The sequence below is a fragment of the Anguilla anguilla genome, chromosome 12 (assembly GCF_013347855.1).
Source record: "Anguilla anguilla isolate fAngAng1 chromosome 12, fAngAng1.pri, whole genome shotgun sequence".
Classification (NCBI taxonomy): Eukaryota; Metazoa; Chordata; class Actinopteri; order Anguilliformes; family Anguillidae; genus Anguilla; species Anguilla anguilla.
In genome coordinates, this window is record NC_049212.1 from 21084261 (window position 1) to 21108484 (window position 24224).

General features: G+C 41.1%; 1 protein-coding gene across 4 annotated transcripts; it reads left to right on the forward strand.

Moving 5' to 3' along the window:
* Window positions 1-4996: 4996 nt before the first annotated feature.
* On the forward strand, window positions 4997-23956 carry LOC118210059 (P2Y purinoceptor 6). 4 transcript variants are annotated; one of them, XM_035385898.1, is made up of 2 exons: window positions 4997-5137; window positions 18734-23956. In XM_035385898.1, exons 1-2 carry the CDS (start codon window positions 5125-5127, stop codon window positions 19747-19749), a joined length of 1029 nt encoding a protein of 342 aa, XP_035241789.1. In that variant the 5' UTR covers window positions 4997-5124; the 3' UTR covers window positions 19750-23956. The 4 variants fall into 4 exon arrangements, with proteins under 4 accessions (XP_035241789.1, XP_035241790.1, XP_035241791.1 ...); XM_035385899.1 differs by lacking the exon at window positions 4997-5137 and adding an exon at window positions 9537-10147; XM_035385900.1 differs by lacking the exon at window positions 4997-5137 and adding an exon at window positions 11922-12206.
* Window positions 23957-24224: the final 268 nt, after the last annotated feature.

The window sequence follows — 24224 nt, forward strand, 5'->3', positions numbered from 1 at the left end:
AAAGCAGACTGCAAGAGGAAAACTGTTCCAACTATCCTGAAAGGAATCACAGAAGATATGGATGAGCCATATTTTGTTTATTTTTGCTTTCGCACGGGGGGAGGGTTCATTTCTTCTCAGCTTATTTTAGTTTCTGAACATTGCCTTGGGGTATTTCTTGTGTAATTCATAAAAATAAAAGCAGACCAGTCCATTCACTAAGCATACACTAGGTCCCCAGCTACACCTTGTCTAATAACAACCTTATCTGTAGCTGTGCTCTTTGCCCTCTGCCCCTGCTCTTTCTGTCCACTTTCTCCTCTCACAGATAAAGGCATCTCAAATTCTCTCCCACGATCTAACCATTTGTTCTTTGGACCTAACCCTTCCTCCCAATCTCTGCTCCAGTCATCATCATTTTTTTCCTTCCACTGTGTGATCTACAGATCTCCACACACCTCAGCAGCCTAGAATGACATCTTGAGCTAGATGGAAAATGGCCATCTGAAGTTCAGTCTAGCTTAGACCGAGATGCCCCACATCCCTCCCAAGGCTTTCCCCTCTTCCCTCACCTCTCCCCCACACCTGGACTACTGTAACTCTTATCCCTGGCCTCCCTGCCTCTGCCATCGGGCCTCTTCATCTCATCCAGAACACTGCTGATTGCCTGGTCTTTAACCTCACAAAACACTCCCATGTCACACCCCCCTCACTGCTTCTGGGTAAGTACTGCCCTTGAACCTTTATTTTTTGTGTTTGGATTGTAAGCCGCTCTGGGTAAGAGCATCTGCTAAATGCCTGTAAAATAATGTGCTAAAACAATCAAAATGATGGACAAAATTGTTGTGTGACATGCAAAGATATGGGGGGCACTTGAAATACTGACTTATAACTTGATTCATTTCAGTCAGCAAGAGATGACCAATTTGGAAACTTGAACATCCCTTATGTGGTAGCATAAAATGCCCATTGAGTGATGTTCACTCACAAATTGGCCCTCACTATTATTTTTTTTAATGATTTCTTTAAACTGGCCCAGCCAGTGTGTTGAGACTAGCTTGTGAGAATGTGCTGTTGAGCTATTCTTGGAAGGCCAGCATCCTCAATGCCACTGAACTACAGAAATAGAGTGTTAGAGTTTATAGTCTTAAGACCTTGACGTGTGTTACCATTTTTGAGCCATTAGTTATCTTGGCAGATTTCCCATGCTTTTTTCCCACAGGAATTTCGATTTCTCCAGAAAATAAGGTTTGTAAGCCTACGTGAGTTTCATGTTCTTTTCTATGAAACAAATTACACCCATTAATATATCAAATGTGAATTTAAAAGCCATTATGTGCTTCAAAAAAGTAAGTTGTTAACAAGTTGCTATATTGAAACCACAACAATGGCCACTTTCTGCCAGCCATCACTCAAGTTTCCATACTAGCCTGCCTGCACGGCGTAACTGTTGTAGTTTTAATATTGATCTGACTCACTGGATATAGACTGTGGGTATAAGCCTGCCGTTGGCCGACTATTTCAATCAGAATTCTCCCCCCTTCCGCTATCTGCGTGTTACTGTTTTTGCAAGGGCACCATCGCTGCATCCTGGTCTTAGCACCGCCCAAGACATTTGTGATTCGTTTAAAGAAATACAAACAAGCCAGAGCGTTTTTTTCCCCTATACCAATTTGAATGATAATGGGTTGAGCCAGACCTTTCTCCAGCACTGATACGAAGTGTGGAGATAGATCTAGCTATGCCATATTATTTCAATATAGAAACTTCTAAGCACCTTTTATAAAGCACATAACAGCTTCTAAATTTACCGTTGAGATATTAATGGGTGTAATTTACTAACTCGTAGAACAAATCAAGAAACTCTCTAAGGCTTAGGTTAACCACAGACTTCATTTTCTAAAGAAATAGAAATTCCTATGGGGAAAAGTGCATTGGAAATCTGCAGAGGGAACACGTTTCAGAAAAAGAAAACTGAAGTGTTCACTTATGACCAAAATACAGGTGGCACCAGCCACCATTGGATTGAGGGTGCGTCTCAATGCTCAAAAAATATATCCTCCACTACCACCTTGTCTCCTCCATGTCCCGGAAATGAATCTTTGTGTCCTCCCGTCCTCCGGTGTCCCAGTATTGGAGGATATGAGCATAGTGCACAGGACTGTGTTGACGAAGTCATCCTTCACCATTATTATTGACAAGTAGTCGAGTGCATGTGTGGCATACTCCGAGAGAACAGTACAGGCCTGAATGCTTGACCCCTAATACGAGGGGGTCCAGTGGCTCTGTTATGCTGTGGGGGGGCATTTATTCTGAGTGATCACCTTTATGCCATGATGAAACATTTCGATCTGGGGGACTGGACTGGGGGACTGTTGGGACTGGTCTCTTCCAAAATGACAATGCCCCCGAGGGGTCACGGAATGGTTTAATGAGTATTAAAACGATGTCTTCGAAATCACCATATCTCAACCAAAGTGAACGCCTTTGGGAGATTTTGGACCGAGAGCATTCTCTACCACCATAATGAGGGAATATCTTTTGAAAGTATGGTGTTCAATCCCTCCAGTAGAGTTCCAGAGACTTGTAGAATCTATGCCAAGGTGCATTGAAGCTGTTCTGGCGGCTCGTGGTGGTCCAACACTATACTAAACACTAAGTTGGTTTTTCCTTTAACCCATTAAGACCGGATGCAACATTTGCGTGTACATCCGTTTAAGACTGGGTGTGACGTTTGCATGCTTCTCCCTTTAGAGCCGGATGTTGCGTGAGTGTGTTTTAGATGCTGTCATCGTTTTCAAGACATGTGACCGATGAAAGACATCGTGATTCGCTGAAATACACGTTGGTAAGGCGATTATACATCAATGCAGTGAGAGCGCAGAGTATTTTTTTTTTCAGCGCACACTGGTGGTGAAGAATGGAATCATCCAAGTACTGCCACTACAGACAGAAAATGCAGCGTACCCGAAGTAAGCAGTGAACACAACAGTGAGCCCATTTCTGTTACGAGAGTTTGAACAAACTGTGATATAGTTATTGCACTACCACTGCCAGTTTGTTTGTCTTATTGAAAATATGGCTGGAAACAACAAGCAAATTTGTCAACATTTTCAGTTTTATTGATTTGTTAAAAAATGTTGATGAACATTGGGGCAAAGGCAATACTTTCCAGTTAAAGCCAAAGGTTTAAGCTCTCAAATGGTTTTTATTTTATGTTTCTATCTGCTACAGAGGCTAAGAAATAAAGGTTTTAGTGAACGTTGACAATTCTGTCAAGTTTTTCAGAAAAACCTCAGGTTTTAGGAGGTTGTTTACAACAATGCCTTAGGTTTCATAATGTTTTTTAGAGGGTGCCTTAGGTCTAAATGGGTTAATTTGTCACCCATCTGTATATTGCGCTCATAAGCAAACAGTTCCGTTGTCATTTTTCTGAAATGAGGCACGTTTTGTAATGTCATTGTGTTTTCGATTTGCAATTGCTTTCCAATTTGTAGATGCGTTTTGATATATATATTTTGTGCTTCAGCGATGTCTTTTCTTGTTTCTTTTGTATGTATGCTTTTTAGCTGCTACCGCAGCTCTATAGCTCTGTCTGTCGGTTGGTCGGTTGGTCCACAAAAGTGTCCCACCCCGTAGCAGCCACAGTTTTTGCCCCAGGAAGTTGAATTTTGGCATGCAGGATGATCATGACTGAAAGTAGAGCTGAGTAACTTTCTGGCCGATTGACCAAGAGGGGGCGTGGCGATGGCCATAGCCTATCACAAAAGGGCGCATAAGTCCCGAATGGATTCTCAGATTTGCACACGATTTTGTGGAAAGGTTGGTCATGAGCCTAAGAAGAGGTCACGTGTTTGTGTGAGGGTGTGTGCGGGGATGCATGCACACATGGATGCATACACGTGTGCGGTCGCAGCTATTGCGAATTCGCGCTTGTTCTTGTATGCTTTTGTGTTTGTTTTCTGTCATGTTTGCATGTGTGTTTTGTTATTTGTAAATAATTGTTTTCCGATTTGCATTCGAGTTGTAGTAATGTTGCATGTGATGCAACATTAGATTTCCGCAAACTAACCTGCCATGACAGCAGTTTTCAGTTCCTTTTCCATACTTCCGGAGTTGAAAAGGCAGACATGTAAACCTAACCAACCAGCTACAGTCTGCCAAACAGTCTTGTATCTATGCCTTTATTCCAGAATGCAGTTACCTGGCATGATGTCAGGGAGTGTGTGAATAGCTTGTATCACCAGTCATCTGTGCGGGTGCAGGAAATGCAATGGCAAGACCCGCTAAATGATATAGGGTCCTCCCCATCATAAATTTATCTGGGCTGTCAACGTCTTGAAACAGATGAGGAAGTGTGCAATGGGTGATGCTGGCAAATCACTCCCCCATCTTTCCTGCACCAAAAAGGCCAGCTCACTGTGGCTCGTTACAAAAATGTAAAGATGGTGAAACAGGACTCGCTGAAACACTTGACATTAATTGAAAGATGAACTGTCCCAATAATAAAGCATGCATAAAAAGGTTGTAAAACATACAACTAAGGGAAACGTAGACATGCATTAGCCATTTTTTAATCACAGTTGTATTTTTCAAAACTAACACATCTTCATCTGTATGAATTTTTTTACTTTTCTAATAAAAAAAAAGTCAGTCTCAGTCATTTTAAGGTCACAATATTGTTTGATGCCATTCTTGACTTGATGTAACCGACAGCTGATTGTCAGAAGTGATGCAATAGTGGAAAACCATGAATTGCCCTAATCCATCAGATGCATGATTACACTGAAGTCATGTCCAGGTGACTTCATAGAATATTCTTGTAACTGAGGCAATGCATGGCCACATGGTGTTCAACGTGCACATTGTTTCAGGCTAAGGCACAATTGTGGTTTACTCTCATTTTACAAGAAAGCAAGAAAACCTTCACTTTTCCATTTATCCTAAATAAAATAAACCTGTCCACAGACTGGGAATGAATTTTTTAAATGTTTCAAAGGTCATGGCCTCTCACCACAAACTGAACCATGACCAGAATTAACTCATCCTGATTGGTAAGTATCAGCACACAACTATTCCAGACAGTTCCTGGCTGCACCCTGGTGTGAGGAACACACTGAGCAGAAGAGGGAAAAGCAGCAAGCAATGGACAGAAAAGGTATGAGCATGATTTTACACAAGGATACAATGCCAATACATTCTGTGATGGACTCAATTCTATCAACTAATAGCTAGTAGTGATAATTAAATGATGTTTAATATTTTACCTTGTGAATAATTTCATTACCAAACTACTTTCTTAGGTTAATGTGACTATTAATGATTGTGTTATTGCTTATTGTGTAAATGGTTCCGACAGTATTTTTTACACTGGCAAATGATCGGGTTAATGCCTTTATATTTATTAGGCACTGAAATCAGGTTAAAAGTAACATGCCATTACATTGTGTTTGTTTTCACATGGAAACTCTCACGTGGAAATATGAGCCTGTTTAACAGAAATTGAGTGTTTTATTTATCTTGGTTTCATTGCTCCATGACATTTTGCTCCATGCCTTTTCCGGATGCAGATTTTGACAGTGAGCACCTGGAAATACCAGTGCCATGGCACTGTATGTTTCACAATAGGTTGCCTGTGGTAACCTGACTATAAATCATTATTAGGCTTAACTTTTAATTTAATAAAGCACTATCAATTCTGAATAATTGACAGCTGAGATGTTGACAGAATATAGAACTTGGCTTATCCTGGCAGTTGGCATCATATTTGTGAAGATTGGCGTTCAAACAATGAATGCTGTTCTCGGAATTGTTAAATTACCTCAGAGCATGTCTTAACAAGAAAATGTAATTTTATTGGAACCAGTGTTTTGAGTGTCCCTTTTAATGTGTAGTCAACGTATGATATGAATGCAACACACTATGGAAAAAGGAAATAGAACAAATGCAATAGACGGGAAATCAAAGAATTGTCATAAAGCCAAAGATAGTTCCAGCATCTCGGAATCCTGCAGAGAAAAGACTCTTTGAAGTGCAATGGGCCAAAGCCAAGATTTCCATCAGTTTAATGCACTTAACCATTCAGAAACTGCTGAGATACATTGCACATTCCAGCCTGGAATGTCAATGCATGATTGAAGATAGGCACTTTGTTGTAGAGATTTATTTGTAATTACCAAAAAAATTTTCAAAAAGTAAATTTAAACAGGAACACCTCAGAATTATACACAACTTGACATAACTATTTGATTGGAATGTTGCATGTTAAAATATGAAATTCAAAATTGAAAAGGAATTCTTTTGACTTCATATTTTAGAAATGCAAATACAAAATAATTCAAACAGAATTACATTACATTACATTTATTTGGCAGACGCTTTTATCCAAAGCGACGTACAAAAGTGCATTTCATGGTCATAGACAACTGCTAAACACAGGTTCAGTAAGGTACAATACTTATTTTGTACAGCTATTTCTAGCCAAGAACACAGTTTAGTTCACACAGTGAACACTATTCAGACCTAACCTCTGCAAAGCCAACTAGGCAGAAGAATAAGCTACAGTATTAGGACAAATACAAATTACCAAAAAGTGCTGGGATGGGGCAAAATGTAACAAGTGTCATGAAAAAAAGGGGGGGGGGAGATTTAGTGTGAAATATACAGCGTGGTGGTGGTTAGTCTAGGTATAGTCTGAAGAGATGAGTCTTCAGGCCACGGCGGAAGATGGGTAGTGAGGGGGAGGTTCGGAGAGGGACGGGGAGTTCGTTCCACCACTGGGGAGCTAGGGTGGAGAAGCTCTGTGATCCCATTGGGCGGTTGGGAAGGGTTACAAGGCGCCCTGCTGCCGCAGAGCGGAGTGGTCGCGCAGGCACATAGAATCGAGCCATGTCCTGCAAGTAGATGGGGGCTGTCCTGTTGGCAGCAGTGTAGGCAAGGGTCAGGGCTTTGAACCGGATCCTGGCAGCGACCGGTAGCCAGTGGAGTGATTGCAGCAGAGGAGTGACGTGGGAGAATTTGGGAAGGTTGTAGATGAGTCGGGCAGCGGCATTCTGAATCTGTAGTGGCTGTATGGCACAAGCTGGCAGGCTTGCAAGGAGAGAGTTGCAGTAATCAAGGCGAGAGGTCACCATAGCCTGGACGAGCAGCTGGGTGGAGTGCGTCGTCAGGTATGGTCGAATCCTTCTGATGTTGTACAGAAGGAATCTGCAGGACCGTGATGTTGCCTTGATGTGCTCCTTGAGGTCCAGTTGGTCATCCAGGACCACCCCCAAGCTCTTGGCAGAGTGAGAGGCAGTCACTGTGGTGCCATCAACCGTGATTGAGAGCTCACGAAGTAAGGAGGTCTTGCACGGGAAGAAGAGCAGATCAGTTTTGTTGAGGTTGAGCTTCAGATGGTGGCTGGCCATCCAGGTGGAGATGTCAGCCAGGCAGGAAGATATCTTATCATTGACCTGTGTGGCCGAGTGGGGGAAAGAAAAGAAGAGTTGTGTGTCATCTGCATAACAATGATAGGAGAAGCCATGTGAATTAATGACTGAACCAAGGGATCTGGTGTATAAGGAGAACAGCAGAGGACCCAGTACAGATCCCTGCGGCACTCCCATAACAAGGGGATGAGAAGCAGAGGCAGACCCCTTCCAGGTGGCCTGGTAGGACCTATCTGCAAGATAAGAAGCGAACCAAGACAGGGCAGTCCCAGCGATGCCCATCCCAGCCAAGGTGGAGAGGAGTATTTTATGGTTGACCGTGTCGCAAGCTGCAGACAGGTCAAGAAGGATCAGGACAGAGGAGAGGCGTGAGGCTTTTGCAGTGGCAAGTGCCTCCGTCACAGCTAGGAGCGCAGTCTCTGTTGAGTGCCCGGATCGGAAGCCAGACTGGTGAGGGTCTAGCAGGTTGTTCTGATGGAGAAAAGAGGTTAGTTGTTTAAGAACTGCTCGTTCAAGGGTTTTGGACAGAAAGGGTAGAAGCGATACGGGTCGATAATTCATTACATCGGAGGGGTTTGAGGTGGGTTTTTTGAGAAGTGGGGTAACGCGAGCCATCTTAAAATCAGAGGGAGCATGACCAGAGGAAAGAGAGGAATTAACAGTGGCGGACAGATAGGGAAGGAGCTCGCTGGAAATGGATTGGAGAACTTTAGATGGGATGGGGTCAAGTGGACAGGTGGCTGCACGATGAGAGGTGATGAGTTGTAGTACATCAGAATCCTCCAGCATCTCAAAGGAGCTCAGTGTGGCTGTGGGTTTGTCCCGGGGGGTTGGGGGGCTCACTGGATGGGCGAAGGAGTTCCGGATTGTAGCCACCTTTCCTTCAAAGGCGGCCAGAAAGTCATCTGCGGAGAGGGAAGAGGGAGGTGGGGGTGGAGGAGGAATGAGGAGGGAAGAGAAGGTGGAGAATAGTTTGCGTGGATTAGAGACACATGCACTGATCTTAGATTGGGAAAATGAGGTTTTAGCTGACGTGAGGGCAGATGTGAAAATCGCCAGCAGAGTATGATATGCGGTCAGGTCATCAGAGGAGCGTGCTGGTTTGGAGACAAGAGGACAAAGTGAGTCGAGGGACTGGGAGAGGCAGGAGTTGAAGGTGGAGGTAGCAAGATCAACTGGCAATTAGGAGAACCATATGCAAATATCTCTCGTAAATAAAAAAATACTACGTACACTATATGACCAAAAGTATCTGGACACCCCTTGGTTCAGGGCCGTTTTTCATGGTTTGGGCAAGGCCCCTTAGTTCCAATTAAGGCATATCTGACATTCTAGATGATTCTGTGCTTCCCCAACAGTTTGGGAAAGGCCCTTTTCTGTTTCAGCATGACAATGCTCCCCTGCCCACAGTGAGGTCCATATAGAAATGGTTTTATCAAGAAAGGTGTGGAAGAACTTGACTGGCCAGCACAAAGCCCTGACCTCAACTCCATCCAATCCCTTTGGGATTGATTGGAAAGCCTACTGCGACCCAGGCCTAATCACCCAATCAGTGTCCAACCTCACTAATGCTCTTCTGGCTCAATGGAGGCAAATCCCTGCAGCAATTCCCCAACACCTAATATATGTTGGATGTCAGGTGTTCACATACCATGTAGTGTATATTAAATATTGAAAATAATTTGGAAATTCATGTGAAAGTATATGTAATATTTTATTATAAAAAAAATACATTACTGCCACATTATTATATTCATAGGCTGTAATTTGCGAAATATTAATTGTTTGCAAAACATTTTTATTTGTTGTTATTATTTTTCAATATACAAAATTTATTAGATCTATGAGAAATAGCAGATACGGATTTTTCATGACATTAAATACATTTCGTATTACCTTATTTGTACAGGTTGTCAATTTGCAAAGATCTTGGATGAAAACTAAATTATTTTACAATAAATAAATCAATTTTTAAAATTGTCAAAACTGCAGTTACATGGATAATTAGCATGCCCAGTAAATTCTTATTACGGTATATTAAATCACTTGTGAGCAGACAACTATCTGAATTTAGTGACAAGTTGTGTGTCCTTAAACTATACTTTGTGAAGTGTAACATTTTTACAATATTGTTGGCAGCAGTAACAAGATCAGACAAACCCGAGTCATTCAATCCAGGACGGCTACAAGGACAGAGTATTGACATCTTAGTGAATGGTTTATGCCAAAGACAGTGAACCATTTGTCAAATTATTCCAACTCCCGAGGGTTTTGACCCCCTCACATAAATCTTATCGTGTAACTTATTTCTGCCTGCCTGTCAGAAGCGTGTGGTTTATGAGAACTAAGGTTCGTACAATTATCTTCTCCGACTGTCGCAGGTTGTCCATTAGGCGCGCGCTTGCTTCAGATAACGTAAGACTGGAGTGCGACGACAGCAACAACCGGATTTCTGTGGAAAGAGACGCTTAAAACCAAGGAGTGCAGGAGGTCATGGGTCTGGAAGCCGAGCAGATGTTCACAAGAAAGTATTCCCATTACAATGGAATTCCCACCATTTGACTTCGAATTCCGTATATAAACTTCGACAACGCATATGGGGTTTATTTTCAGCAATTATTACAGGCTGGAACGACACCTGCTTTGAAACTGTAGCGGCTTGTTGAGGGTGGGAAACAGTGTTTGGTGAAGCAACAGCATGGTGATAGGGCGTCGGTATTTTTAAATCGACCTTTGAGGTAAGCGATCTAATTTTATCATTTACTTAAGGGTGCCTACCGCAGCGAATACTACTCCCGTTTTAATTACATTGGGTAATGTGTACTGCATTAAGTGTCATAGACGGTAGACGAGTACAGTGAACGAACTTCTCTGTATATTCAAATTATGAAATCATTCTTAGAAAAATGTGCATTTTTGCAGTTAGACAGTGGTATACGACCACTCCCTCATAGGTCCTACCACTGAAAACCCCTTTCACATACGACCAGGTGTTGTTTTGCTGTATTCCCGTCACTGCACTCTACCACTGCACACGACCGAAATTCACAGGATCCAGCTCTATTTTAATGTTGTAAACACATATAATTTAGGTATCTTTATGGAGGCTTATCTTTCTATATAGTACCTTTGTAGCTTTATTTTACTTAAGGAGTTTACTGATGTTCAGTGCATGCCGTATAGGCTAAAGTTGCAGATTCCGTTTGTTATAAATAAGTTTAGTGATGCTGTTTTATTCTCTTAGTGTCGAGACGGTGCCCTACGCAGACTGTGGAGTAGTAGGCTAGGCTATTTAATATAGGTGAATGTAGCTACATACCGATATATTCAGTCTCTGCTTTGTGAAACATCTGAGACGCCCACACCACCGATGTTTAGCATTACCTGAACTTATACGTGTTTTTATTAAAAATGCAAGGTGCGCAGATGGAAACGGCAAGCATGTGGATGGGCAGCCAGGCCGTGTGATCAAAGGGATGTGGGCTCAAAACGTCAGATACCGAATTGTGCTAACAGAAATTACTGCACTGCAACATGAGAAATATGTAAATCATGTACACACTCCGCAATGGTCCCAAATATATTCGTTTTCAACATCTCGTATATTTATCGTTCATAGGTTAGAAAATATCTATTGGTTGTGGAACTGTTGACTTCCGAGAAAGCTGGCAAAGCTTCAGTGTTTTCATTAAGGATTCCATTGAATTATTGACGGTTCCGTGCGTCCTTTCTGTGGTTGTAGTAAATTTGGGATTGCTTTGAGGGCAAAATGAACTGGGGTTGAATATATAGGGTACACCATGTTTAAATCTTCCTAATGCGAAAGTTAGTATTCTCAGCGCATTTAGCGCTGACACGACAGAATAATCTGGTATCGTAACTGCTCTGCATCAATACTCTATTCTGTAATTCAGTTAGTAGATCTATTTGCTTTGCAAAACATGGTAACTTCTACCATTGTGACAGAAATATTTCCACGTAATACAGACATTATTTCATTAGAAAAGTATTTAATAGTTAAAATTATTTCATAGTTTAAAACATAATACAATAACCAGTTGTCTACAGTTTTTGAAGAAATTAACCAAAATTAAAAAGGATGAGCTTGCTTTTGTTTGAGAATTTTAAATTAATAACCAATGTATATGGTTATTAATTTGACATTAATGATTATAAATATGACAGTTTTTACATGTATAATCGTTTTTTAGCATTTTGTTTCTCTTTGACATTCCATGATTGATTTTTTATTTTTTATTTTTTCAAAATCAACTAGCTTATACCAGCGTGTTTTGGAAGAAACCAGTGTTTTTCATCTACCATTTCCTTTCATAGTTGTTTTAGCATTGTGTGCTGCTTCTGAAGCAATGCCACAATACTCATGAATAAATGTTTTCATTAAATTATTAATTTTCCATTCTGAATGAGGTCCCAATATACTCACACCTTTGCTGTAACCATTCAGGCATGGCCTTTGTAAGTCAGGAAATACTATTATTGCCTGGTGTGGCAGCAAGAGGGGAGGGGTGGGGCAGACCAGCCACTCCTTCTCTTTGGCCTCCTAAGCCTTGGGAGGTCTTCAGGACCTTGGAGAGTGGTGGCCACACCTTCAGGCTCACGCAGCTGAGGGTGCTGAGTAAACAGCCAGGTGTTTTCCATTGCCTTCAACAATTCATTATAAAAGGCACAGCCAGCTGGCTTTTGGCTGAGGGGCCTGTGTGGAGTAGTGTTTGTGTTGGCTGTTTGAACGGTCTACAGATGGTTTGAGTGTCATGTTGTGATCTGCTACAAAATACTGTAAGTCTATTGTGAGTTTTTCAATGCGTGGTTTGTGCAAGTTGACATTGGTTAGACATTGAGCAGGAAGCAAGGTTTGTTCTTTTGCCAAATCCTACTCTCCTGATGGAATTACATTGTTTTGATTTTTTTGTTGCCAAGCTTTACTTTATTTAATTAATTCATTATTTAGTCCATTTTGTCTCCCAAACTGGATATCTTGTGGGCCTTCTCATTTTTGCAGTATTATTCATCAATTTGGGAGGCAGATAAAAATCCACACACCAGTAGAGTGGTTCCCTACGTTGGTCCTGGGCCAGGACCCTGTGTATGCTGGGTTTTGTTCCAACCAGTGACAATCCCACAATTTTATTAGCTGTTAACAAGCTGTTAATTTTTCTTAGTTGGGTACTTTTCATTTTTAGAGGAATTATTTACCATTTTAAGCCATATTATTTCAGAAACAGCTAGAATAGCAACCCTATGCTTACATTGTGCCTATTGTGTTATATTGCAAACAGTTAAACACTCAGTGCTTTTTTGAAATTTTTTTTAATGAAATTTTAATTAAACTTTGGATTCATGTGTTTTAGAGGTGGCTGCATGTAAGGCAGTTAGTGCCTGTATTATTGTCATTAATCTGATACAGAAGCCTAAACTTCTATTAATAAATTTTCCATTAGCACGTAACAACATCTTTCATATGGTTGCAGGGTCATCATATTTCTGCAAAGTCACAGCTACTTCGATGTACAACCCTGCATTAGCTTAGCTCTTTATGTACTCAGGAGTACATACTGTAGTCCTGGTGCTGGTATAGGAGGGCCAGCCCCAGGCAAGTGGGATTTTTACACTAACGGAGATTGCACAACAGCTCCTTACATCTAATGTTTCACAGCAGAAACCTATAGAGAACTTATAGGGAGGGGATATTAAAAGCAGTATTTCTCAATCGGTTGGACACAAGTACAAATAAATGCAGTCCTGGAATGTTTAGAGTGGGGGATTTTCCTCTACAAGCTTGTTTTGTGTTGAGGTAGCCAGTCCCATAAATCACTGATGTGCATGAACGGGTCCAACTCCGGAGTCACCAGGCAGGCAAGCTCAGGGCTATTTCATTTAATCAGTGTGATATACAGTATATGCAGCATTTCCCTGGACCTCGCAAAGTAGGCCGAGCTGAAGATGCATTGTTACTCTTGGAGTGCAATACAGCGTTTGCAATTATAACCATTCTCAAGCATTCTCTGAGAAACAGTTTAAGAGTTGATGATACTAGCCTCAAGGCTCAGTCAGTTAAGTTGGTAGAGGAAGGAAATGAGACCACGTGTGAAGGGGTTACACTACGCCTTAAGTAGTTTCCCTTCTCGTTTCTAACACATTTCTGTCTACAAAGAATAGAAAATGTCTAAAAACAAGTGACTGGAATTGCCTGAGCCTCAGCTGGCCATACAGTTCAAATAGGCTGTTTTTCACTCAGCTGGCCTGGAAGGGTCTAGAACACATATGACATGTGCATTTCAGTTTTAAGGAGTTCATTATAATTTAGTGAATAAATGTGTTGCTATGGTATCATGTCCCCGGACTTTCAATACAACCAAACACTCTGCAGTAATTCACAGCCTAACAAAAATGTAAGATAAAGAAATGCTTTGCCTAATTAAAGTATCGTACTTGCAGGATGCAATTTTTTAAAAGTGTTTATCCAAATCCATAGTTCAACCTAATGCATTATTTTATTTGGTGGCAACGTGTTGTGTGTTTTCAGCAAAAGAGCACTGTTCTTGATATCTGGGTAATTGTTCATTAAATCAGTGTTAGATGCAATCTGGTCAGTGGTCAACAAAAATGGTAGCTCATTAGCCATGGCTGCATTACAAAAATCATGTCTTGGCTATTAAAAAAACACCCAATAGCCAGGAGCCACTGATTTCAGAGTTTTTTTTTTTTTTGTTGTTGTTGTTGTTCAATGTTATCTAACATTAGTTATTGTGTTGATTTTTATTTTTTCCTAATGAAGAATAAAAGGTGCAACCAATATATTTAAGACAAATCATGACTCATATTTGTCAAAAAGAGGCTTGATATGTGGGTGCACTCAAATTGCTTGGCAAACAGCATACAAGCAAACAGTTTGGGCAAGTTCATGTAGTGCTCTAAAGTGAAACCCCACCTGCTATTTGCAAAATAAGTAGAATGGCCATATTTGAAATGTTTTGCTTTCTCAGTGAGAGACTCATTATTCCATCTATGAAGCATCTCTTGTATTTACCTAATGTTAATAAAGTATTAGCGTTTAATGACTCACTGTCTCACATAAAAAGCTAATTGAGGTAAGTAGCTATATATACTAAATCAAACTCAGTGTCACATGCTGATACGTTGCAATACTTATTGGGTTGATCAGTCACAGGTCCGTTGAGTAACAGAAGGGCAGATCGTCGGCTGGTGTGATGTCCAGGCCTTTTCAGTACGTAGACTCCCACAGGCTTCTGGATCGCAGAGCCACAGAAGGTATTGTGTAAATTGTGTTTCCAGCTGGTTGACGTGGAAATTCACGGAAATCACAAGGGGGTATAAATGAGAAAAGTGGGTTGAAAAGTCCCCTTTTTCCCAAAACAGCCGTTTTAACTTCTTAAATGTAACAGACATATTTTTTGGCAGCTGGCTAACATAAAGTCCATGCTGTGTTTCTTCAAAACCTTTGACGGTGCATCTGGGAATACTGACTTCTTACTATGACCAAAGGATGTTGGTGTGACCCTAGATCACCAGCTGAGCTTCTCTGCACACATTGGAGCAGCCACCTGGTCTTGTGGATTATCCCTTCGAAGCATCGGGAGAATCCACCCCTTCCTCGCCCAAGAGGCTACACAGCAACCTGTACAAGCCCTTGTAATCTCTCACCTGAACTACTGCATCGCCTTGCTGACCAGCATCTTTGCCATCAGGCCACTGAAACTGGTCCAGAATGTTGCTGCCAAACTTCAACCAGCCAAAATTCACACATGCCACACCACTTCTGAACGCCCTTCTCTGACTTCCAGTGGCTGCCCACATTCAGTTCAACTCTCTCACTGGCATATCTACTGTATGTCTATACATATTTTTATACAACGATCACACCCTACACTCCAACTAATGGAGAGACCTCTCTGCTCACAATTCTCCAGTCAGCTGGTTGCCCCATCCCTATTAGGCTCTCAGCAGTCGCTCCTCACAGCCTGGGCTCTTCTCTTTCCTCACCCTCGTCACGGTGGAAATACCTTCCATAATCTGTCAGGAAGGCAGATTCACTGACTGTCTTCCACAGATGTCTCTCACCTTTTCAGATTACGCCTCAGTGTGTTGAAAACGAACCCATCTCTTCCCTTGTCTAACGGGTCTTTGAGTTAATCACCTTGACACTTATTTGATTGTAACTGCACATCTGACTCCTATGGTGTTTGCGTGCTGTGTGAATTACACTTCAATAAGTTGTTTCGGCTAAATCATCTGCTAAATGTAAACTGTTCATGTGAAAGTTTTCTCTGTTTTATATTGATAGAAATTGATAGTTTAATATTTAATTTAATTGATTGTCCAATGGAACCGGACCTGGGGGCATCCTGGTAGGATCGGGTTGTTAGGTGATGGTTGTGGTGGCAGACACCTTGATAGAAACCAGTGGCTGATGTGTAGGATTATAGCTTCCTTAGTATTGCCCTCCTTGCATCACAATGGGGAACCTGTCAGGTGACATTCCTTGCTGTGGTCTGAAGTAATTATAGCCATTGGCAGTGTTGGGGAGTAGTGAACTACATGTAATTAAACTAGTAGTTTAACTACATCTTGCAGTAGCTTGCTGGTAGTTCAACTACATTCATATTTGCATAGCGATTCAAGTAGTTAAATTACTTTTTTGCCATTTTTTGTGTAGTTAACTGCTGAAACTACAAACAATTTTGGGCCATAAAAGGAAAGGAATGATGTTTTATTTTTATTTTACCATTGCTTCTCTACTCTAATTGAACCCCCTTTGACCAGCCCTGCCCTCCTTTTCTTTCATCCTGACTGCTGTGTAGGCATGCTTTGAATCTGAATTTGTAAAACTAAACTTGAATATATTAGGTGTCAATTAGTCAAGTATTGATTATTGCTATTTATTAACAAATGTTCAAATAAGTTGTTGCATGCTATTTTAGAAGTTACATGGCTAACTGAGTAATCCTGCTTGGTGCAATACCCCCACCTGGACTCTAGTTTCTGGAAGGCAGGTGTCTGACTGATGGACATTGTATACAAAACCAAAGCTGACATTCCTTGCACTTTTCCATAAATAGTGGGGTATTTTATTTTGTTGGTTTATGTATGACCTGTGAACAAGTGGACACTTTTTGCAATAAGCTCTATTGAGTGGCATTTTTTGCTGGCATGTGACTTTTTTGTGTTATATTTTGTTATAATTTTGTATCACATGTACATTGTCAGTTTGATCATTTTTTTTCAAAGTAGTTTGAATGACTTTTTTAAGTAGCTTTAGTTTACCAAACTAGATTTCTCCCTAGGGTAGCTTTGCTGTAATTCAACTTCTTCCAGTGTGAAGTAATTGGTAGCATGCAAAGCTATACTTTCAAAGTAGCTTCCCGAACACTGGCCATTGCGCTCGCACTCAGGACCACAAGTGTGAGGGCTTCCTACGTGTCTTCACCCACATTGACTCTCCATACAGTATGTGTATGTTGATGCATATACAGTGAGCTCCATAAGGTTTGGGACAAAGCCATAACCAAAATGTATTAAAATACCCTTTAATAAAAATGTAGGATCTGTACTTTAACCACATGTGCATTGTCTGATTGCAAATCTTAAATTGTGGAGTACAGAGGTAAATCAAGAAAAAATGCCTTTGTCCCAAACGTTATGGAGATCACTGTACTTCCTGTGGTGAATAATAGCCTAACCTGAGGCTTGTCTGTTTCACTCCAACACATTTTCAGACTTGTCTGGACAAATGAAGCTTACCGTTTGGAAAATTCCCCTTTGTCTTGTGCACACACACGCAAACTGTGTTTTTTGTTCTTGAATGATATGCGAGGAGGTGTGTCTCTTTTCATACGGAAGTGATTGTGGTTTTGTGTGTAACTTACAGTTAGAAAGAGGTTAAACTCATACCTCTGCCCACCCAGAGAATGATGAAATTTTCTGGCACTGCAAAGAGTGGGTGGTGAACATTACAACGGCAGTGGTGCCGCTAATGAATCAAAAGAGCAGGAAGACTAAGGAGTTAGTTTGTCAATGAGTCCGGCTTATGGGGAAAGAGACAAACAGTTCTACGGACAGACATGTGAGTGTCCAGGAAAAGGTAAATCAATTCTTCCTGTTCATTTAAAGTGCATTCAACAACTGTTTCTGCTGTAGTACTTATATGGTAGTCTATTAATTCAGGAGGTGGTGTGTTTTTTGCTACACATGAATCCATATAGAAGTCTCTTTTTACATTTTCTTTTGGTTGCTTTTTATGTTGATTTCATTTTGGAGATCATCATTACAACTTTTAGAAGGTGTCACAGCCTATATAGCCTGTAATAGCAGATACTTTCTGAGATTGGTGCTAAATACCAGGGTTCAGTTTCGGCTGGCAGCCGAAATGTTCATGGTTTTGTGTTTGCCAGTAGTGCTGATGGGAACTGAAGTCCGCAGCTGGAAGTTGTGGAGTAGATATAAATGATCTCTGGACTTCTCCTACCAGCACATCAGTGATTTATTGCACAACACTTTGGGCTCATACCCAGTTTATGGTCCAGCTGCACCCCCTGGTGGCTATGGAAAGGTTGACAGAGAGGGAGGCGTGCTGGGAGTTGTATTTCCGCTCTTTCAAATGCTGGTGGACCGAGCGCCTCTCTCCATGCCTTGGACTGCCTGTCAGAAACACTGTGGCTCTCTGCCAGGATTATTTCCTGCCCTGTGCTCTTGGAATCTCCACGGGAAGCAATAGAGATTCTATACTTCCTGACATGCTTTGCCATTTCCTCGTGCGTATTCTTGAATCTTATCAAGTTTCCGCTTCTATGCTGCAATATTTTTCCTATACTAGAAATGCAACTTCTTCTAAAGGTCTTGTTTTTGAAGAAATGCAAGATGACATTGTGAAATAAATGCTGAGCTGTACAACAGACCTAAGTGCATGGAGCACTCAGAGTAAATAGGCTTTAAATATTTGCAGGTTTTTTAAATTGGAGGCACTTGATTCGTGTAATGGCCTCTGAATGCTTGCCAAGTACACTATGTGTCTGCCATCCTGCATAAATCTTATATTAAGACTTCAGTCAGGTTATATTAGCAGTGCCATATTATTGCTGAAAGTGAGGGTTCAGCATTTCGTACCCTAAGATTACAAAAGGACAATAGACATCTGCACCCCGCAATGAGACTCACATAGGTCTAGTTGTTTTTGAATATTTAATACGCGCAGGCAAAAGTAGATGTTTCAGCACCTAGTCCTTCATATGTGATTTATGATGACTCATGAATTTGTGGTGAAAATTGATGTTATCTGTATTTTTCAGATTATGATGCTTTAAGGACCCAGATGGCCTTCGTGAACGATCTTTTAATGGTGAACAGCACATTGAGCCCGCTCCCGTCCTGCACCTACAGCGAGGACTTCAAGAGATACCTCCTCCCGGCCGTGTACGCCGCAGTCTTCCTCATCGGCCTGCCCCTGAACTGCACCGTCATCCTCCGCATCTTGAGGTCCGGGAAGGCTCTGACGCGCAACACCATCTACATGCTCAACCTGGCCGTGGCCGACTTCCTGTACGTCTGCTCCCTGCCGCTGCTCATCTACAACTACGCCAGCCATGACTACTGGCCCTTCGGCGAGCAGGCCTGCAAGCTGGTGCGCTTCCAGTTCTACAGCAACCTGCACGGCAGCATCATGTTCCTCACCTGCATCAGCTTCCATCGATACCTGGGCATCTGCCACCCGCTGGCCACCTGGCACAAGACCGGTGGCCGGAGGTTCGCCTGGAAGGTGTGCGGGGTGGTGTGGGTGGTGGTCTTCTGCCTCTGCGCGCCCACGTTCAGCTTCGCCGCCACGGGGATACAGCGGAACCGGACGGTGTGCTATGACCTGAGCAAGCCCAGCCTGTCGGAGAGTTACTTCCCGTACGGCATGGCGCTCACCTGCCTGGGGTTCCTGCTGCCCTTCCTGGCCATCGTGGCCTGCTACTGCCGCATGGCCTTCGTCCTGTGCCGGGGCGAGGGAGTGGTGGCCGCCGCGCAGAAGAAGAAGGACAAGGCGGCGCGCATGATCGTGGTGGTGATGGCGGTGTTCGCCGTCAGCTTCCTCCCGTTCCACCTGACCAAGACCGCGTACCTCCTGGTGCGGACCCTGCCGGGGGCGCCGTGCGAGGTGCGGAACATGTACTCCGTCATCTACAAGAGCACCAGGCCCTTCGCCAGCATGAACAGTGTGCTGGACCCCATCCTCTTCTACTTCACTCAGTCAAAGTTCCGCAGCAGCACCAGGTCACTGATGCTCAGGGCCAGCACCTTCCGAGGCAACGGTTCAAAAGTGTGACAGTGTCCCCCTGAAGACTGACTGCTGGTAAAGGTTGGGCGAGAGCAACTTGCTCTTAAGGGTGGATCTCTGTTGTTTATAATTGTTTTTGTCATATGCTACTAAACACCATGTCATACGCCAGCGTGACACCCCTGGGAGGTAGATGCGGCAGTGCTGGGAAGCACCGTTGGTTGCTGCATTGAGAGAGAGAGAGCGCACCCACACAAACACGAAACCAAACAAACGACCCTCCTCACCCTCGCACCCTCACGGGTTCTGGGCGAAAACAATAAACCAGAACCACAAGCTAAAATGACAGAGACAAAAGAGAGTAAAACGGCGCGACCACTTCCCCGTGCGCCGCCCGCTGCTGGCCCGCCTTCCCAGCCGGCTCCAGCTCCTCCAGCATCCCAGTTGAGGATTCCTTTCTCGGTCTTTCCAGGATGGGTTTGTTTAGGCAGGGATTCTACAACAGTATCATTCTGTTGTTGGGGGAAGGGGGGGCAGTTTGGAGCATCCTTTCGTCATGTTTAGCATTTTTTGTCATTCAAAATACTGACCAACAGGTGGCATGTGTTGTAAACTGTGACTTGACCTCTTCAAATGTCAGGAATTTCGATAACCTAATACAGCTCCCTATAAAGAAGCTATGCATGCAGTTAATGCAGCTGAGATAAAACTGTGATTTCTTTTGGTTCTCTAAGAAATGCCTGATTTTTAAAAATTCTATTGTAAATCAGTTGTAAATAATAAATCAAAGCAGCAGTGGATCACATGAAATTCAGTTTAGCTGGAGAGCCAGCTAGTCCACAAGACACATCTTAATGAAATGAAAAAAGTCTATAATTTAATGAAGTATTTGGGCAGCCCAAAATATTTTTTCATGTTAATAACATACTAGAGAGATGGTTAAATGTGTATTTATATATGTTCTTGTCAATGATAAGTATACACAGTTTTTTAATGACAAACTAAAAAATGACAAAAAAAAAAGTCAAATAACAGCTGTGAATAGTATGATGGTATAATTTTTGGGGATCAAAACATGAACCCAACAGGTTATAGGTTAAATCCAAAACATGACACTGTTGATATATGAAATAAAACACTGTTGCCGATGCTTAACAATAACATATTATAAAAGTTCATTTATAATAAAATAGTAAAAAAATATATATATGTTATATGTGAATTGTATTTATCCAGTTGTAACCATGTGGTTGCACATATTACAGGAATATATGTCATATAAATACATATAGCTTGTAGGCCTGATTTACCAAGACCTTTAGCTTGTGCAAAACCAGTAACATGACCAATAATTGGTGCAAAATAAATACCATTCTAGCCCTATATGTATATAATAGGCAATGGTTTATCATTTTATAATAACTAATATTACATTGCTTATATTTGAAATATTGAACACATATTCTCCCTCATTACTAGCGGTGTTATGCTGTCTGTTTCAAGCTTGCTTTGAATATAGCATCATTCCTTCGGTGTGGATTAAATCTATTATTAAACTGATCCCAAAGTCCGCTAAGAATGATCCAAAGGTTCCCCTTAACTATAGGGGCATCAGCCTTTCAAGTACAGTTTATAAATTACACTCTAACATTTTGAATAACCCGTTAATTCAGTACTTGGAAATGACAGAATATCTTGTTGATGAGCAGAATGGATTTAGGAAAAATAGAGCTTGCATTGATCATATCTATTCAGTATCATCTGTAATTAGAGCCAGACTAGAGGAAGGCAAATCAACATTTGTTTGCTTTGTCGACTTCCAAAAGGACTTTGATTGGGTCAATAGAGATCTGCTTGCCTTCAAGCTTATTAAAGAGTAAGCTTATTAAAGTAAATTCTACGAAGCAATTAAAACTTCATACAGTTCTCCAGTCGCCTGTGTAGAGATAAATAACATGTTTACTGGATGGTTTCCTACTCCCTACTGGAGTCAAACAAGGTGACATTCTTTCTCCAACTCTGTTTGCTTTATATGTGAATGATTTAGCTCAACAAATTAAGGATGCAAACCTAGGTGTAAGTCTGGGGGATACAACACTTGGTATTTTACTTTATGCAGATGATATAGTCCTTATTGCTGAATCTGAAGTTGACTTACAAAATATGTTAAACCTTGTGAACTTATGATGCTCTAGATGGAGACTAACAATAAATCAGAGTAAAACCCAGATAATGCATTTCAGGAAAAAGGGTACAGCAAGAAGTTCACAAAATATCACTTTTGGACCATCACCACTAGAATATGCTAGTGTGTATAAATACCTGGGATTTGCCCTGGATGAATTTATGACCTACGAGGTGGGGATAAAATCCCTAGAAACTTCGGCTGGGAGAGCGTTAGGCCCAGTGATTAATAAATTGAAAGTGTGCAAAGATCTTGGTTATTCAACATATTCATAACTTTACAATGCCTGTGTTTCTCCTGTACTGAATTATGCTGCTGGCATATGGGGCTTTAAAGAATCCAAAAATGCCAATTCTATTCAGAATAGAGCCATACGTTGTTTTCTTGGTGTACATAAATTTGCTCCAGTTCTAGCTATTCAGGGTGATATGGGGTGGGTGCCTGGTCCTATACAACAAAAATGTGAGATGGTCCGCCTGTGGAACCGCCTGATCAGTATGCCAGAGGATAGGATAACCAAAAAGGTCTTTATTTGGGATAAATTACACATCACCCCATGGACACAAGAACTTTTTTGAGGAAATTGATTTACAATATATTTACAGAAATAACTTACGGTGTATTATTAACATGATTAAATATAAGCGTTTATTCAACTATGATGAAAAGTGGTCCAATGATATATTGCTAAAACCAAAATTAAGGACATATATTCATGTTAAGCAAAACCATGGCCCTGAACCATACATTATGGCATACCTAACCAGAAGCCAAAGGTCCCTGGTTGCCCAGTTACGAACTGGTATCCTTCTTTTGGCTATTGAGGTAGGCAGATTTAATGATGTAATTGAAGAAAAAAGACTATGTCTGTTATGTGATCTGTGTGAAATTGAAAATGAATCCCACTTTATGCTGTACTGTACATATTATGATGATCTAAGAGCACCAATTTTCCATGAAATGTCTGTACGTAATCCTGAAGTGTTTTTTGGGGGGATGATGAAAAATTGGAATGGCTATTTAAGTTTGACGTTTTTAAAATGGCTAACTTTGTCTCAAAAGCCTGGAAAAGAAGGCAAGATGGATTGTTTGTTTAGTCTCTAATGAGGTGTTATTATTTATGTAATGATTATGTATATGTTGCAAAAACTTGGAAAAGAAGGTTTGGTTATGGAGTCTATACTGTTTTGTACGGGGCATATGTATCAGATATGTGTTTGTAGCATTTTAATAGGTTTAGGATTTACTCTGGATCTGGTTATATGCAAAATGTTGGTGTCATATAAGCCCATGTGGGCTGTGCATCAGTGTGATGCATGACACAATAATAAAATTCATTCATTCATTCATATTCACCTTGTACTGTATAGCATTTAATTAAAAGGCACTTTGACCAAGAGGTGAAAATGAGTCAAAGGGTCATTAGCTTCTGCCACTGCAACATGCCTTTTCTGACATAAGTACTCTTTTCCTTTTATTGTAATCAATTTCTTAATTAATTTGCAATGAAGATACTATACTCTGAAAATACAGAACACAAGCATGATGGAGAACGTGTTTGCGTTCTGTAAATAATTATTGCCTACATAACGAGCACTGTTGATAGGCCATTCTCGTAGTTCAAGACTCTTTGTTTTGTTTTGTTTTGTTTTGTTTTGTTTTGTTTTGTTTTTCATTGAATGGCTACTGGAGCCTTTTTTTCCCCCCCGTGAAATGTTGGAATATCAGGCTCGTCCACAAACTCAGTGACTGCGTCTGTGATTCTGGAACATCTTCAACATCATCTTACGAACCTAATATAGGTTAACCGGTATTAGCCTATAATGTTTAACATTGGCTAAAATAAACATACATATTTTGTATTTCTTCCTCACCCCTCCCTCAGTGATGTCAGCTTGAAATTTCCCTGTGTCAGCCAGTATTATTTTCTTCCAGTTTTCGAAATGTTGTTTATTTTTTCTATGTTTTTATTTTGGATGCTTATATTTTCCGCTAGGATATTAAGTTAATTGAAAGTAACATATTTTTATTTTTTGATGTATGGATACAATAAAAACAGCATCATACGTATTATCGTCTGGCATTTATTGGTTTTTCTTTTAAAGTATTCAACGTGTTTTATACACTCTAAGATACTGAAAAGAACAGATTTATATTTTTTGATTGATGCAGTAATAACGTACAAAATTGTACGTATTGTTATCTGGTATTTATTTTCTTATGTAGTAGATATTGTCCGTGAACTGTATTTGCTTTATTGCTTTTATTGTACTGTAGGCCTATTCGCAGTTCCAAAAAGGTTTATATTATTCCCTATCGTTCATTATATATGTGTATA